We start from the raw sequence: 18,101 nt of genomic DNA on the forward strand, positions 1-18,101 counted from the left end.
TCTCTCTGTGTGTCTCTCATGAATAAATAAATAAAATCTTAAAAAAAAAAAATCTTGGATCCCTTTGAAGTTTTAGATCGAATCTATCTTTCCATAGAAACATATTCTCTGTCTTCTTTCCTGATACAATCCACTGTTCTCAGACCCCTTTCCCCCAGATTAAAGAACTTTTATTAAGTCTAACAAAGTCTGAGTGTGGGAGATTACTCTTAGTCCACAGACCATGTGTGGTGGTATGTATATGGATTCACAGATGCCTTCAGAAGACCACCCCCCAGATTAGGAACCAGGTAGGTCCCTTAATTTACATTTGGAAAAGTGAGGCCTTGACTGGTTTAAGTCAGCAGTCACAAATTATGGCGTGCAGATGGAATTTAGACCTACAGGCATGTTTTGTTTGGCCTGTTAGGATGCTTTTAAATTTTCAAGCAAATAGTTAAAAATCAGGAAATTTTTAGCTTCTCATGAAAATTTAGAGTTTCTGGCACTGTTATACTGATGTTCCTGTATAACATCAATTGAGAAAAATTATGTCTCAGCTACCTCTTTTACATTATTCATGTATCTTCAGGTTTACAATACTCACAATTCCCTTTTGTCTTATCCCTGACTGTATTTCATTTACTCATGTCATGTGCCTTGCTCTTATGAAAATTTTTGTTCTATTAGTAAATCAGAGGCAGAGTAGAAAATAGAAACTTTTCTCTTGACCCCAAAGCAATTGTAGGTTTCTGCTTTCATCACTCAGGCATTGATTTATAAGCCTTTGGTTCTAGCCCTCCCATTGCCATTGACTTGCTGTGTGGTATCGAACAAATTACTTAACCCCTCAGAAATTTAGTTTTGATATCTGTCAAATAGTTATAGTAAGCGTTTTATCTTTTTAATTTTAAATAAAAAAATATTCATTCATTCATTCATTCATTCATGAAAGACACAGAAGGAGAGAGGCAGAAACACAGGTAGAGGGAGAAGCAGACTCTCTGTAGGGAGCCTATTGTAGGACTTGAACCCAGGACCCCGGGATCACCACCCGAGCCAAAGGCAGACTCAACCACTCAACCACTGAGCCACCAAAGCGTCCCTCATAGTAAGCATTTTAATAGTTTATGTAGTTTAAAAAAATCTAAAGGTTTATATAAAAAACAGCCTTATAATATTTATATTATAGGGTTTATATTTTGTTACATATTAGATTGCTTAAAAATGCTGGTTCACCCAAAAAATAAAAAATTTAGGTATTTACACGATCCAAATTATGGAAGTAGTCCCAGTGTCCCTGGATAGATGAATGGATAAAGAAGATGTGGTGTATGGTGTGTGTGTGTGTGTGTGTGTGTGTGTGTGTGTGTATACACACATAAATAATAGAATATTAGTAGTAGAGTATTACTCAGCCATCAGAAAGTAGTAAATTATTACTCAGCCATAAAAAAGAATGAAATCTTGCCATTTGCAATGACATGGATGGAGCTAGAGAGTATAATGCTAAGCAAAATAAGTCAGTCAGAGAAAGACAAGTACCATATGATTTCACTCATATGTGGAATTTAAGAAACAAATGAGCAAAGGACAAAGAGAGAAGCTAAGAAACTGCCTTTTTTAAAATTAAAATTTTATTTATTTACTCAGAGACAGAGAGAGACAGAAAGAGAGAGAGGCAGAGACACAGGCAGAGGGAGAAGTAGGCTCCATGCAGGGAGCCCTACCTGGGACTAGATGCCCGGTCTCCAGGATCACACCCTGGACTGAAGGCAGCGCTAAACCACTGAGCCACCCAGGCTGCCCTCAGAAACTGACTTTTTTTTTTTTTTTAAGATTTTATTTATGTATTCATAGAGACACACACACACACAGAGGCAGAGACACAGGCAGAGGGAGAAGCAGGCTCCATACAGAGAGCCCGACGTGGGACTCGATACAGGGTCTCCAGGATCACACCCTGGGCTGCAGGCAGTGCTAAACCGCTGTGCCACTGGGGCTGCCCAGAAACTGACTCTTAACTATAGAGAACAAACCTATAGTTACCAGAGGGGAGGTGGGTGGGGGAGTGGGTGAAATCTCTGATGGGAATTAAGGAGTGCACTTGTCTTTGATGAACACTATGAGAGATATGGAAGTGCTGAATCACTATATTGTCCACCTGAAATTAATACAACATGTTAACTATATTGGAATTAAAATGTATGTTAGCTATACTGAAATTAAAATTAAAAAATGGAACTGGGTGACTGGGGAATTAGTAGTAGTGTCCAGTAAACAATTTAAATATATGTATTAAAAATGTAAAAATAAAGAAAAATGCTGCTTCATTTGTGCTCTTTGCCTACTGTGATACCTTCAGTGACCTGCATTCTATAGGATATAGTCCAAATTTCTCTGATTTACAATGTTCCGTACCATTTGGTTCCAACATACCTTACCAAAGTATCTTTTACTTTGTATGGAATGGAATGGACTTTGACTCATTCACCATTCATTCCCTCACCCCCACTCTGCCCCATTCATTCTTTTCCCCCCAGAATATCAAGCACGTCTGCTGTACCAGGCACTGTTTGGGGCACAGGGGTTTACAAAGCTGAACAAGACAAATCTCTGTCTCTAACATTCTCACACTGAAACCTCATATTTTAGGGAGGTAAAATAAATGTCTCTTGAATACATCTTGTATATGCTTGTATCTTTTGTTCACACTATTCTCCATTTTCTCTTTCTTTCATTGTTTTATTCAACAAATATTTAATGATTGCTTATTGTGTCAGGTATTTTTCACAGAGTGTTGGTATTATAACAGAGCGAAGTCCCTGCTCCCTTGGAATTATGTTCTTGTGAGAGGAATAAGACATTAAATAAACAAACGAAATATATGTCATAAGGGCTATCAAGTAAAATGTAGCAGAGTAAGGAAGATGGAACATTAAAGTGTGTGGGTCATGGTGCTATTATTTTAGAAGGAATGGTGAGAGACAGCCTTTCTAATATGATATTTGAAAAAAGTTCTGAAGGAGCTAAGGGAGAGAGCCAAGAGGCTATCTGGAGGAAAAGCGATTTAGATAGGGAGTACAACTAATATATGCTTGATATATATGTTCAAGGGACAGTGAGGTGGCCAGCAGGGTAAGAGTAGGGTAGGAGCTGAGAAAGGGAGCAGGAAGGGGTTAAGAGATGAGGTCTGATAGGTAGAAGGGTCTGGATCCTGAAAGTCATTCCTGACTGTGGTAAGCAACTTGGCTTTTGGCTCTACAGTGAGTTGTATCTTCTCTGAATTGTAACCACACTCTCCTTTGAGAAACCTTCCTTGATTAGCCTGTTTACAATGATTTCTCCTTCTAACTTCTAGAACACCAACTGACTATATAACTCCTTTGTTACTTAACTAAGGCAATGCCTGGTTGTCTTCTTATAGGTTTTTTTGTTTTGTCCTAGCTTCTTTGTAACTTCCTGTAGCATAGGGACTTAGTCTAACATCTTTCTATCCTACTTGTTATTTTGTACCTAGTTGGCACATAATATATGTTTGTTTGGTGAGCTCCTGGCCTCAGATGTCAGCAGTAGGAATTTGAAAGTGATATCTAAGAAAGAAGTGATAGGACTTGGTGATAAGAAATGATGGAGGAATTTCTTAACATGAGTAACATGAAGGTTTTGTTATCCTGGAAGAATAACAGTGCTGTGGATAGATAAAGGAAAGTTGGGAAGAGAAACTAGTTTTGGGGTAGATTGATGAATTTGGTTTACAGTTTACTGAACTTTCCATGCTAGTACGATATCCAGGTTAAGCTGTGTGGAATAATTTGGGTATGTCAGAACATATACAAAGTATTGGTGCCATTTGCTGGTATTATTTGACTGCTGACTACTGTATGTAATTTCAAGAGCAGGATTAGCCTCTTACTCATATTTCTAGTACCTGGAACAAAGGCTGGAAAATAATAGGTGCTTAAGCATAGGCACTTCATAATTGTGTTTTTTTAAAAAAAGATTTTATTTATATATTCATGAGAGACACACACACACAGAGGCAGAGACATAGGCAGAGGGAGAAGCAGACTTGCTGCAGGGAGCCCCATGTGGGATTTGACCCCAGAACCCAGGTATCATGCCCTGAGCTGAAGGCAGACGCTCAACCACTGAGCCACCCAGTTGTACCGGCACTTCATGGTTTTACTGAAATGAGAGGTAGTTATGATGCATGTCATGAAAGGGTCATAGTCTCTGGAGTTGTGTTATTGTGGGTCTGAATACCAGCCCTACCACCTTCCATGTGTTGTGGTCTTGGTTGAGCTTATGACCCCTCTGAAGCTCAATGTCCTCATCTGGCAAATGGAATAATGAGACCTTCCTTGCAAGGCTGGAGATAATGAATGTAGGCATAGGTCCTGGCAGAGAGTAGTGGTTTAAGGAATAGTACCTATTCACTCAGCTATTATCAGTTAATATTATTATTAAAAAAAGATCATGGTTTCAACATTGAATTTCAGACTCAGGCTCAGAAAGTATCTCAAAAGTAATTTGTTTCGATAACTATTTTGAGTACTTTAATAACATTTATAACCAGATATAGTGTTCAGTCTGCATATAATCACCCACATCGGCCAATTCTGCCAAAGCATCTAGAACTTGGAGAGTAATAAGTTAAACATTGTAGGAACTTGGACTCATAGTACATCAGTTACTATTATTGTGTACATTAGTATTCTAGTAGCTTACATCAACCATTATATTCCCATCTAACAAAATAGCCTCATGGTGGGATAGGAATTCATAGACATGTTGGATGACAGATAATAGTGGAATTACATAGTATCTTGTGTTTAGAGATGTAGCTCCTTAAATAAGATGGAATCATTTTACAGAAGATGAGTGAAACAATCTCCATAGCAATAGTTTATAATAATAAAATTAGTGCTTTACTTAGACAAGCAGAGTCTATTCCTGACTATTTTTTTAATCTTTTAAGATATCTGAAATATTTTTTTCTTCAAATTACACATTGAGATTTTGTAGCCTTTTGATCTGGAGTCCCTTTTCAATTTTTTTTCTCTTGATGTAATTCACAAATTCAAATACATCTTTTGAAATAGTTTCCTGGTTTTGTAGGTCTCTCCTGGCTCTGATTCTTGAGGAGCTATTGTTAGGTATCTCTCCAACTGTATGCTTACTTTTGCTTTAGAACAGATGTCGTGGCACTAAGACCCAGAAACCGTTTGCTCTGTGTGGCTGGAGCTGGGCAGGCGGTGCTCACACTGAAGGGAAGGAAGTCATTAGTGCAGACTGAGCTGTGGAGTTGGGTTCTTGCAGGATTTCCTTCCAGCCTTTCCCCACTAAGGTTCTTGGGAATTAAAAAAAAAAAAAAATCTAAACACACAAACCAAGTTTTCCTATTTACAGTGTTCAGGGAAGGTAGGCATTTCGGGAAGGGCAGATCCTTTTCCCAAGTTAGCCAAGAACGAAGAAAAAAAAAAAAAACAGCGTAAAGAAGCTCTGATTACAGATCTTTGGAATTTTCTTTGCTAAATTTTACAAACGAGAAATACACCCAGAATTTTGGGAATTGCTCCAGGCTGCGCGTGAGGGTTTGATTGCTTGTCTAATCTTTTTTTTTTTGAGAAGAGGAGAATTCGCCAAAAGGGGTTTGGATGGCAGGAGCCCGGCTCGGTTTCCGCAGCAGCTCTCGTCCGGAGTCTCTTCTCTGAGGGAGGGTCTCTGCAGCCGGCTTGGAGACCCCCTGCCGCAGACTCCTTTTGCAGGGGCTGGCTGGGGGGGGGGGGGGGGAGGGAAATGCCCCGCTCTGGCAGGAGTACGCTGGCTGCTGCTGGGACTTCCTAGCCCGGTGGGAAGTGTGTTCGTGGTTTGGGGATACTTTTCATTGAACTGAAGGCGAAAAGACTGGACTCTCCTGGGCTTTTTCCCTTTGCAGTGAATATGGGAAAGAATTAGGGGGTGGGAGGGAGGCAGCATGACTTGCAGTCGCTGCTGCCCTGCATCTGTCCCCAGCCCCCAGCCAGCATCTTGATGTTCCACGTATCGGCTGTACAAATATGATGAAATGGCAGCCCCGGAAGAAGGTAAGTGTCCTGGAGTGGGGACGGGGCCCTGACGCCCAACCCAGGGAAGGGTGACTGGGGGCGGTTGCCCTCGGGTCCCTCCATCCTTTCCGTAGTTTGTTGGGCTGGCCGGACAGGCAGCTCTGTCCCTTTAGGGACTTGGCGCCAGTCCCTCAGGGACGAGTTACAAGTCAAGTTTACGTCCACTGCCCTCTTAAGTTTTTCCTTCTTGGTATCCCTGGACTCTCAGGGGTGACAGCTCAGAAACACCCGTTTGCTTTAGAAGCCCCGTGAAGCCAGCGACAGGATTAGCTTTGCAGGACCTGTCCAAGAGCTGCCAGAGTCCAAGGGCTCGGTGGTGCCTGTCTCTGGGGGACCATTTGGGGCTGCACCCCCGACACATTCCAGTGTCCCTGCAGGTGGGTGTTGTAGCACCTACTTCCCCAAGGGGTTAATAGGTTGCGAGCTGCTGGCAGCTGCTTCCCAAGGGCCCCGCTGGGGGGCGAGCATCCCCAGCACAAACGCCCAGCCCCAGCAGCTGGTTCCCGGGCTGCCGGCCTCGGGGCCTCCTGCCCCAGCGCCTGGGGCCCGGCCGGGCCTTCTGCCTGCGGGGCTCCTGGACCGCCGCGTGGGCCGGTGCGAGTGCGCGCGCCGGCCATTGTGCACGGGTGTGTGTCTGTGCGTGTCAGCGTGCACGGGCGTGTGTGCATCGATCGTGGGGAAGAGGGGGAGGGGGCACTTTGCTTTTTGCGAGATTATTTCCTAATATGGCTCCTTTGTTGAGAACTCAAGAAAAAAAAATCCAGTGGTTCTATCAAAATAAATTGCTATTGGTCCCAGAAATAACGTTCTAAATGTGGGACTGGTCCCTACCCCAGGACGCTCAGGGAGAAAGACAGCTTTCTTTAAGTTGTTGGCGGCTGTAGGTTTGGCTAGGGCTCCCTTTTGCTAACTTGTCTGGCACTGTTAGGTGAACCCAGTGGTACATAGCATAGCAGGACCCCCCCCCCCCTTTCAAATACCTCATTTGGCCATGGTTTTTATTGACATTCTCCTGAAGGAAAACACAGCGAACTGAATGTGCTGTGCCCCTCCCCAGCCTTGACCTGTCTCTGTTAGCAGCTGCCTGGTGTTTTACTTGAACTAGCTTAGCTAAACTGACTCTTCCTTTGTGGCATGATGTGTGATACCGAGTTTTACATCAGAGTTGAAATAGAAATTGTGTGTGAAATGATTTTTAAGATATTGTGCATTTGCTATATTGCTAGAGAATCTAACAACCCCCTTCTTTAGTATAGCTTGATAAATTGAAAGGTTTGCTTTGATATCTATAATACAATTTTGATCTCTGACACTAAGTTATTTTCTTACCTCATCCTGAAGTTAGAATCTCTTTTATATTAGTTATTTTTTATATATATATATATATTAGTTCTCATCATAGAGGTTCTTTCAGTGAGATTGGTTTCATTTACTTTAGTTAAGAGATCCGTGTATCAACCCCCCCCAATCCTGACAAAAATTAGGTTGAGGAAAACCATAGAAGAAACCATATAATTAAGCAATTTAAATAGATGCAGTGTATTCCTAAAGTGCTCCCCCATTTCTTCTATATTTGTAAATTGCATATTTATGAGTACTTTTAAGATGTCTGTAAACTATACATTCATAAATGTCTGTTTTTTCTATTTTACCCAATATGCAGTAACTCATGTGGTTATGTCTGTGGAAACCCCTCTGGGTACCGGTATTGCTTGAACCACGGAAGTATTATTCTTGGCAGTCAGGTGGATTTCTGGACTCTGGAAGATTCTGTTTCAAGTGTTAGGATTCACTCTGCAGTATTTACTCACTCTGTGATGCTTAAATTGCTATACCAGAAGGCTGTGTTTATTCACTGTATTCATAATCCCAAACCATCATGTTATAAAGATCCAGATATAATTCTACGGAGTTCATAGAAGATTAAAAAATAAGCTGAGCCATCAAATACTGTATGATTATTTGGTGGTGGCTTGAGAACAATTCTTGCTTCTTCTTCATTGGAAATGGAAGCTTCCTTGGATGATACTCAGTGTTCAAAACCTGGTAGGGTACCATTAAGTCTTTACAAGGATTAGGCTTATTTTCTTATTCTTCCAAGAATACTCTCATGATCGGATCATTGCCATGGTTTCTGGCTGGGTCTGCTAACACATTTGTAGTGGAACAGTCACATGCCATGTGTTTTGCCAAACTGTTTCATAAAAATCATTTACACTACAGATGAAAAGTGATACTGCATTGATGTGATTTTAACAAAGCTAGGAAGATCATCCATAGAATGCTGGCTGCCCCAAATAGCATTTGTCTATAGCTGGGCTTTATGACTAGGATTGGTTGGTAACTTGCTATTATGGGGTTCTGTCCATCACCAGTGCTGGCCTTCATAAATTCTGGGCTAACTATAAAAGAATGACTGTAGGTTCTAGGTTTCTTTGTTTCTAACTGAGCATGCAGCTGGGGTACATGATGGAAGGGGAGCTTCTTACTCCTCTTTGCTTACTGGCTGAATTAAACTAAATATTAAAATTCAAGATGTCCCCTACAAAGTATTCAATTAGGGTGTCCTAACTTTTCATAGAAACCCCCACAACATGATTAATCATGTTCTACCCTCAGAATCAGTGAGGAGCTTAGGACCCAGTCCTCCAAAGCCTCCCACCAAGAGCCCTATAATTACCTAAAGAGTAAGATTCTGTGTAATTGTGATTGCATCATGGTAAGAATGGCATTTAATATCATGCAATTAGCAGCTACCATTTTTAAAGCACCTGTGCTATGCTAGTAGGCATCTCTACTTGCTCTATACACATTCATTTACTTCTTATCCAGTGAGGTGGTAGGTGTTATAAGTTGCATTTTACAAATTAAGGAAACAGGTTTAGAGAGATGTAGTGACTTACCCAGTGTAACGCAGAATGGCAGGGTCAGAGGTAGGATTAGACAAGCCCTTGTTTACTTCAAGATGTGTGTTCTTCACGATTGTACTTGGGAATTTATCCAAGAAAGATAAAGCCTGACTGCTGAAGTGATCTCCATATAAGAAGGTTTGCCATAGCTTTGCTCCTGCATTTCTGGATACTGGCACCAAGATGTTCTTCTTCCTTCTCCTTCTTGAAAAAACACGGTGATTTTATCTACCTCCAAATTCTTGGAGCATTTAGAATCTATGCTCTTTTAGGCTGATTGTCTTTTAAATTGATAGCAACCTTTAAAAAAATCTCTTTATGTATATATCCAGTCTCTCAATTATATACTTCAGTCTCCTTGAGTTTAGGAACCATATCTCATAGCTCTCTCTCTCTCTCTCTTTTTTTTTTTTTTCGGTGCCAAGGATAATATAGTTGCTCAATATGTGTTTTGGGAGATAAAGAAAGGGAATCTTAAGCAGGCTTCACACCCAGCATGGAGCCCTATGTGGGGCTTGATCTCACGACCCTGAGATCATGACCTGAGCCGAAATCAAAATTTGGATGCCCAACCGACAGAGCCACCTGGGCACCCCTCTCAACAAGTATTTGATGTAAAAGTAAGTAAGAACTATTATTTTGTAGAAATTATATTTTTAGACTTTCTTATTCTAAGAAACAGTAGGAAATTTAAATGTAAAAAGATTCAAAATATTTCAGTTGATTCATAGATATTAGAGTGTAGTGGGTTATTAAAGAGCACGAGAATATTTTGGCACTGACTTCTGGTCTTTTGTAGGGAATATTAGGGAGGGGACAACCATACTTTCCACAAGATATCTACCGACAGTCATTGTTAAGACACACTACCAGAATCCATAGACCAGACTCCTGGTTCAGTGTCATGATCATTTTATTAATGTAACCTTATTGGCCTGGCAAAATATACTTTCCCTGTTTACACATTAAGAGGCTATCATGTAGCACATTATTTTTATCTTGTACTTGCAGAAATGGTAGTAATTAAAATGCTCATCTCATAGAAACATGTTTGTTTACAATTCTGAAGTGATTTCTGCTCTTTAAAATCCAAGGATTAGTATCAGATAACACTGTGTAAATAAGACTGCAGTCAAAACCTGCAGGAAAGCGGCTGCTGATTGGATTTTTTCATTGCTTATCTAATGTTATTTTACTGTTCACACATAATAAAAGATCATTAATAGGAAGATGTCACATAAGCTACATTAATTATGTCATTTGAGAATCATATGATGTATTTATCTTGTTATACTTGTCACATTAATATAACGTGAATCTGGCTTCTTAAATGATTTCTCTGATGGAGCTTCATTTAAAAAACTTGTTTGGAAGCTCACTTGTAAGGATCCCATTCTGTAAATTTGTGTCTTGGAATAGCTTATTACTTTTACAGAAGAGTGTATTTCAAATTCCTGTACTTTCTCTATGGTACAGTATTTTGTTTCTGAATTAGAAAGCTAAGGCTTAAATTTTAACTTTACTAAATTACATACTTACTGCCTGAATGCTATGCTAGTTATTATGATACTATTAATTTTGAACTACGGCTTATATAATAGTGTAAAATTAGACTTAAAAATAATCAGACATTGTAGACAAAAGTAATTATAAAGAGAAGTGTCACACATTTCATGATAAAGATCTTTCTACAAATCTGTTCTGTATACCATTCCCAGATCAGTGAAACCTAGAGGCCCAGGTTTTAGTTCTGGCACTTCCCATGACTTGTGTCCTTGGGCATGTCATTTAATCTTTCACATCTGACTCCCCACTGTTAGAGGTTAGCACCTCATTATCACTTGCTCAATCTACTGCAAATGTCATCCTAATGATTTTTTTTCCTGGTCTCTTTTTTTCCTCTGGTTTTTCCTTCTTACTCCTTTTAGAGTAATTGTTAACCCCCCCCCCCACATCTGTTCACATTATTCACCTCCTTAAAACCCTGCTGTGTCTCTCCATTGTCTCATAGAGGTCTTCAAAGTGGGTAAACACACCTTGGGTTAGGGGCCATGCAAGAGAATGACTGGGTTTGGGGGAAAATAGAACTTCTGTTTTTATGTATTTTTTAATTTAAAGGAATAAGAAATTTAAGTTTTATTGATCTTTCAGTATGGTTTGCCATTCCTGTCCTCCTTTGTTCATAGGCTATCAGGGATTTGTAGTGGTGCCCACTCATTATTCCTGTCAGTCATTTGTTCACCTTCAGTATGCTATGGGGTACTGTAGTTTCTATCATAAAAGTTCTGTCTTAGGTGATTAATTTTATTAGAAGAAGAAGAAAAAAGAAAAATGTAAATTATATAGTGATGAAGAGGATGGGCTGTGCAGCTAGACTGCCTGCGTTTGAATTCGAGCTCGCTGCTTCATAGCTGTGTAGCCATTGCTTAACCTCTCTGTACTTCACATGTCTCCTCTACTGAATGTGACTGGTACCTAGCTCTTAGTGTGCCCTAGAAGATATAATGTAAAATATGTACTAGGGGTGCCTCACACTTAAAATGTGCTTACTACCTTTTTCCTGTGGGTATAACTGTATCTTACAGTGTAGCTGGCCATGGCTCACCAAGGCTCCTGTGTTTTGCATTTACTCTGTCCTTTACCTAGAATACCTTCTCCTTGTCATTGGCTTGTGTTCCTTTTGTCACTGGCCATAACCTTAAGAGTTAACACAAACTTCTCCTCCTTAGTGAATCCTTCTTAATTGCTGAGCATAGTTGGCTGCACCCTCTTTTGACTGTACTTGTATGGGCTACCATCATAGCCCTGTCATTATCAGTGTGTCTGTCTCTCCCAGTGTAAAGTTTTGAAGGAATAGGCACAGAGTAGGAATTGAATGAGTGAATGTTTGAAAAAATGTAATGCATTTATTGATAGACAGTGATCTTCAATCAATTGGCAAAATTCTCTGACTTGCCAGTTTTTGGAGATGTCTAACTTGCAAGTTTATCTCTGCCCATTTCTCGCCCTCTTAGAATGCCATATGGACTATAAGTGAGGGTGATTCACTAAAGGGGTAATCTTAACTATGCACCTATTAAAGATGAAGTCACAGTTATGAGGTAGTGGTTGCACAATATTGTGAATGTACCAAGCACAACTGTATCATATACTTTAAAATGGTTAATTTTGTATTATGTGAACTTCCCCTCAATTTGAAAAAGGGGGGGGGGGAGAGTTAACAGTTATTTGTGACACATCTCATGACTGATCATCTGACATCAGTACAGCAACACCATGGTTTTAAACCACTGGAGTAAATCTCTTTTCCTCTTAGCCTCAAATATTTTTAATTCTGTAAGATTGGTAAGGAATGGTCATCTACAGAAAACTACTTCCAGGAACGTTTGAGAAGCTAGGAATGGTCAATAGACTTGATAAGAAGTGAAGGAAGTCAGTGATGAGAAAATCTGATTTGGCACCTTTAGTGTTCAGGAGCAAGCCAGTAAACATTGCCAGTGTGAGAGGCTACAGAGTTTAATTGGCCCAACCTCAAAAAAGGGCGCCAGCAGCCACCTTCATTTTGCTAGTCAGTTACAGTGATGACATATGTGGAAAACACAGTGGAAGCAAGAGGAAGCCTGAAGTCCCAGCTGGCCCTATCAGCTTTAGCTTCCACAGTGATTTCATTAAATCATTAATAACAATGTATGTTTCAGCTTTAAGATGTGTTAACACCATGTAGTTTTATTGAAAGCTATAAAAATTATATCATTTAACTGACATTTTCAGGATTTATATGAATCTTTTATCCTGAACTTTCTTGTTAGTCTCCCCCCCTTTTAGGTTTTTGTAGCTAAAAAGAGTATTTTCATATGATTGAGACCTTTGTTATTTATCATGTTAGAATGTTCTGTCTCTGTTATTTTGAGTATTCTATGCTTTTAACATATATTTTAAGAAAAAAATGTAAAATCGTGTCTTTTGGCTTATACCTGCTGTGTAATAAATTTAGCATTCTAGAAAACATACATGAAATGAGCTTAATGGCAATTGTCAAAGCTGCGCATCAGTTTTTTGCTGGTAGATGTCTCTTAGTTTGGATTATTAAAGGACTGAAATTTCTCTAGCTTATTTCTGATTATGTAAGTCAATGTCCATTCATGAAATACACCCATATTTCTAGAATCATTTAGTTTGTGGGAGATAATATTTTGGATTCCTATCATGTCAGGGGACTGAGACTTGTAGAAGTACAGATTCTGAGGCAATTCTGAGTTAGAGAGCAGTTAATATTTGGAATAGCGTCAAAGTGGAGTTGGGAGCCAGGAGATCCTTGTGGGAACTGTGTTTGGATATGTACTATCCCAACATTCGATATACATAGACTTGAACCTAGAAAGGTAATAGCTGGGGCTAGGGAAGGAAGAAACTCTTAAGGAAACTTTGTTGCACGCTCTGGGATAACTTGTTTGTATTCTATACTGGCATGCTAACACTGACTAGATCAGATATATATAGCTTTTTTTCCCATTGGTAAATGATTCATTATTTTAGTTTGTCCAATGTAGGTGTTCCTTCTTTTAAGGAAAATCGAAATATAATTTTTTAAAAGATTTTATTTATTTATTCATGAGACACACACACACACACACACAGAGAGAGAGAGAGAGAGAGACAGGCAGAGGGAGAAGCAGGCTCCATGCCAGGAGCCCGATGTGGGACTTGATCCCGGGACTCCAGGAACATGCCCTGGACCAAAGGCAGGCGTTAAACCGCTAAGCCACCCAGGGATCCCCCAAAATATAATTTTTAAAATCTGAAAACAGACTGAAAGCCAACTTATTTTACATAACTAAAAACCTTGAATGTCCCTTATATTTATCTGGATCATTACTTCACTACTCTGACAATTAGTTGTTAAGCATTTTTTTATATTTTTAATAGTTATAAATGAACATAACAAGTATGCATATACATATTTCAGGATTATGTGCAATTGTGGTATCTGTGAAAAACTTTATGCTTAAGCCCAGACCTGCCAGATACTTTTGGAGCTGTATTTGTGGAGTTGAGATTCTCAGGCATAGGTAAGATTGTTTTTGAGGAGTAGAGAGAAAAATGCCATAATGAGTGATTGTGGACTCATTTTAGTTTTGATTGGGCGTTGGGTTTTTATTACCTAATAATTAGCTTTTTATCCAATAAGAGGGTGGGCTTGAGAAAGAAAAGATAAAATGCAAACCACTTTGTTTTACTGTTAATTTTGGTAAAGATTTTAGGTTGAACTGTGTGAAATTGCTGATGTTTAACCATCTTTTACCTACAGAAATAGAAATTTATTATGGTTCAATTAATATTTGGGGGTTAGGAATGGTGGTGATAAATATTGAAATTAAGACTAAAATATGTTTGGGGGATTAATTATGGATTAATTTCAAAGTCACTATGGTTTCCATGGAAAATTGCTACACTAATATTTAATTTATCTATAGTGTTCATATGAATTTCTTTCTTTTTTTTTAATAAATTAATTTTTATTGGTGTTCGATTTACCAACATACAGAATAACACCCAGTGCTCATCCCGTCAAGTGTCTCCTTCAGTGCCGCACCCATTCACCCCCACCCCCCGCATATGAATTTCTTGTTAACTCAAACTTAATTCATTAATCCTGCCAGCCCCTGTTAAGTTTCTGTCATTTTTTTTGATGTGAAATTTTCTAAAATATATTACACATTTTCTTCTTTTTTAAAAAAAAATTTTCTTATTTATTTATGATAGTCACACAGAGAGAGAGAGAGAGGCAGAGACACAGGCAGAGGGAGAAGCAGGCTCCATGCACCGGGAGCCCGACGTGGGATTCGATCCCGGGTCTCCAGGATCGCGCCCTGGGCCAAAGGCAGGCGCCAAACCGCTGCGCCACCCAGGGATCCCCATTTTCTTCTTAGGTACTAAGTGTGATGTACTTAGTAGGTACTAAGTGTGATGTAAGCTTCTCCTGATTAAAAAAAAAAAAAAAAAAGCTTCTCCTGATTACTTAGGGTATTATCACAAACATGAATTATTCTACTTTGCTATATAGTACAGCAACAGTACAGAAGCTTTTAAGAATGTGGAATTTTTTCCCATACTGAATGACCCTACATTGCTCTTTGTTTCTTTAAAATACTTTTATGTTGTCTTTGTACATATTTTTCCTATCTTTTCATGTTACCCAAAGTAATGCATCTGTCATGTACCTACCTTTTGCAATTCTGTTTTCTGTCTGTGGTGGGTAGGAAATCCAGTTGAGTCTTACCTTGTGATTAAGATGAAAGTACTTTGAATGAGGGTTTCTCTTATGAGTGTGTGAACTTTAGATTGTGACCTGTGGCTTTCTATCTTGACTACATAGAGGTTTTTTGTTTTTTAAATTTTCTTTAATTTTGATTTTGTTTTTTTTTTAATACTTTCTGATTTTAGGCTAGGTTTTAGATAGTTGAAATGGTTAAATTAGTGACCTTTTGATATGTGAGATAAGTATATTATGCTGATTACTGTTAGATATTCGAGGATGCACGGTCACAGGAATTGAAAACATATGAATGATTTGATAAATACCAGTATACTTTTTCTCTTCTCTGTCTTTGCTTTGGTGTATCTGGCTTGGCGTTTTATTTTTTTTAATTTTATTTATTTATTTATTTATTTATTTATTTATTTATTTATTTATTTATTTATTTGGCTTGGCATTTTAAAAAATAACTTGTTCATATATATATACACACACAATAAAAGATTATGGCAGAGGGGCACCTGGGTGGCTGAGTGGTTGAGTGTCTGCCTTTGGCTCAGGTCATGGTTCCGGGGTGCTGGGATCAAGTCCCGAATGAGGCTCCATATGGGGAGCCTGCTTCTCCTTCTGCCTTTGTCTCTGCCTCTCTCTCTGTGTCTCATGAATAAATAAATAAAATCTTTAAAAAAAAAAAAGGATTATGGCAGAAAGAACTACTACTAGTAGTTTATGTGGAGGGTAGAGTTACATACCCTAGGAGCACCTGGGTGGCTCAGTGGGTTAATAAGCCTCTGCCTTCAGCTCAGGTCATGATCTCAAGGTCCTGGGATCGAGAGCCCTGCATTGGGTTCCCTCCCTCTCCTTCTGCCTGTCACTCCCCTGCTTGTGCTCTTTCTCTCTCTCAAATAAATAAATAAAATCTTAAAAAAAAAAATTCATATCCTAGGGAGTGTGATTGCCTTTGAGAAGAAATGACCAAAGAATGTGGGATTTAAATATTAATTAGTTACACATTAATTAACTAAAACATTACTTTTATAGTGACATAAATATTAATTATTTTATTTATTTATTATTTATTTATATTTAAAATTTTATTTATTCATTCATGAGAGACAGAGAGAGAGAGAGAGGCAGAGACACAGGCAGAGGGAGAAGCAGGCTCCACGCAGGGAGCCTGATGTGGGATTCGATCCCGGGACTCCAGGATCACGCCCCAGGCCAAAGGCAGGTGCTAAACTGCTGAACCACCCAGGGATCCCCAATATTATTTATTTTATTTAAAGATTTATTTATTTATTTATTCATGATAGACAGAGAGAGAGAGAGAGAGAGGCAGAGACACAGGAGGAGGGAGAAGCAGGCCCCATGCAGAGAGCCCGACGTGGGACTTGATCCCGGGACTCCAGGATCGCACCCTGGGCCAAATGCAGGCGCTAAACCGCTGAGCCACCCAGGGGTCCCGTTACTTATTTTAAACAACTTTTTTAGTTTTGGCTTAGGTTCGTGGTAGACAGATTTTATGATACTGAGACTGAAACATTTTTAGAAATGAAAGGACCTTAAGGGACACTTAATGTTACAGATTAGGAAGCAAAATACCAACCAGTAGGGTAAATTGGCACCCTCAGAATCATGTAGCTATTCCAAGGCTGGCCTAGATCTTAGACCAGCCTCTGGGTATTTAGAGGCTGTATCCACTATACTGCTTCTACTGCTCTAGCAATTTGGAATCTAGGGTTGGGCTTATTTCTAAAAAAAGACACTTATATAGGTGGTATAGTTCAAAGATACAAGAAATCTATTTGCTTTCAGATATCTCTTCTGTGACTTCTTTTCCTAAAATTCTTTTGTGCTAATGCTTGAAAAATCCAGAGTAAAATGCAAAAGCTTTTTTTTTCCTGTTTTGTTGGTTTTGCTATTACTTAGCAAGACATTCAGAAATGGGATCTGTAAAAATACCCTCTTGTCATAGCTGGTAGGGAGGGGTTCATGAACCATCAGGACCTTAGTCATGGAGAGGCCTGATTTGAGGTGGAGGATGGGGTTACTTTGATGGGAACCATGAGTAGCCTAGAATCAGCATTAAGGTAGGTAGGAGTGCTGAAATACTGACTCTATCTTTGGCCTTCCATCTTGTTCCTGTCTGTGCAATGACCTCCCCCAGTGCTATGTGTTCCAGGCCTCTGGAAATGTATGCCTTGGCCACAATGCAGGAAGGCTTGTTCAGATCTTCCTTAAAAGTGACACAAGAAGGCTCCACTTTAGATAACTAGTAGAGATGCTCTGATGCACAGATGGCATCACTCTAGATAACTACCCTGGGATCTCACCACTATGCCCCTAGCTTTATAAAAGCTATGGCTTGAGGTCCAAACAGGGCAGAAAATAGCCGTGGAGGATGGGACAGAGAATGGTTGCCTACCACCTGGATCATCCGTCTGTCATATACCCAACTGTCAGTAAGTTGCCCTGAATAAAATTCCTTGTAAACGTGTGGGGTGGTTTGCTTTGTTTTTTGGTTTCAAAGTGCCTTATTGATCTGAAGGATACTTTACTGACTCTCCTCCATCTTCTAACAAGGGTTCTGTGATTTGAGGGGACAAGAGAACCAGTTGAGAATGGAAATAGAGGATGTTGGCCACACACTTCACGTACTCCATAATTTTAAGGAAGGACCAGTTCTAGGTCAGAGTAGTTGATGCAAAAGGACCACGGGTAAGGGAAGAAAAATTAATGACTATTATCTATAAAGATGAAATAACTTATCTGAAAGTAAATGGTTTATGTTGATTTATACAAGTGTGAACTAGACCTCACTGGTAAATAAATCATATCAGGATGTAC

General features: G+C 39.3%; 1 protein-coding gene across 3 annotated transcripts in view; it reads left to right on the top strand.

Annotated features, from left to right (window-relative positions):
• Nucleotides 1-18,101, top strand: part of TTC28 (tetratricopeptide repeat domain 28) — a 621,782-nt gene that overhangs the window by 191,505 nt on the left and 412,176 nt on the right. Inside the window, exon 1 of one of the 3 annotated variants that reach the window (XM_055322352.1) lies at nt 5,794-6,068. The exons of the other annotated variants lie outside the window; for them this stretch is intronic. Coding sequence (XP_055178327.1) covers nt 6,042-6,068 — 27 coding nt within the window. The 5' untranslated portion in view covers nt 5,794-6,041. Of the gene's footprint in view, nt 1-5,793; nt 6,069-18,101 lie in introns of those variants that run through there. 3 annotated transcript variants of the gene reach the window in all.

Source organism: Nyctereutes procyonoides, unplaced genomic scaffold, assembly GCF_905146905.1.
Source record: "Nyctereutes procyonoides isolate TBG_1078 unplaced genomic scaffold, NYPRO_anot_genome, whole genome shotgun sequence".
NCBI lineage: Eukaryota > Metazoa > Chordata > Mammalia > Carnivora > Canidae > Nyctereutes > Nyctereutes procyonoides.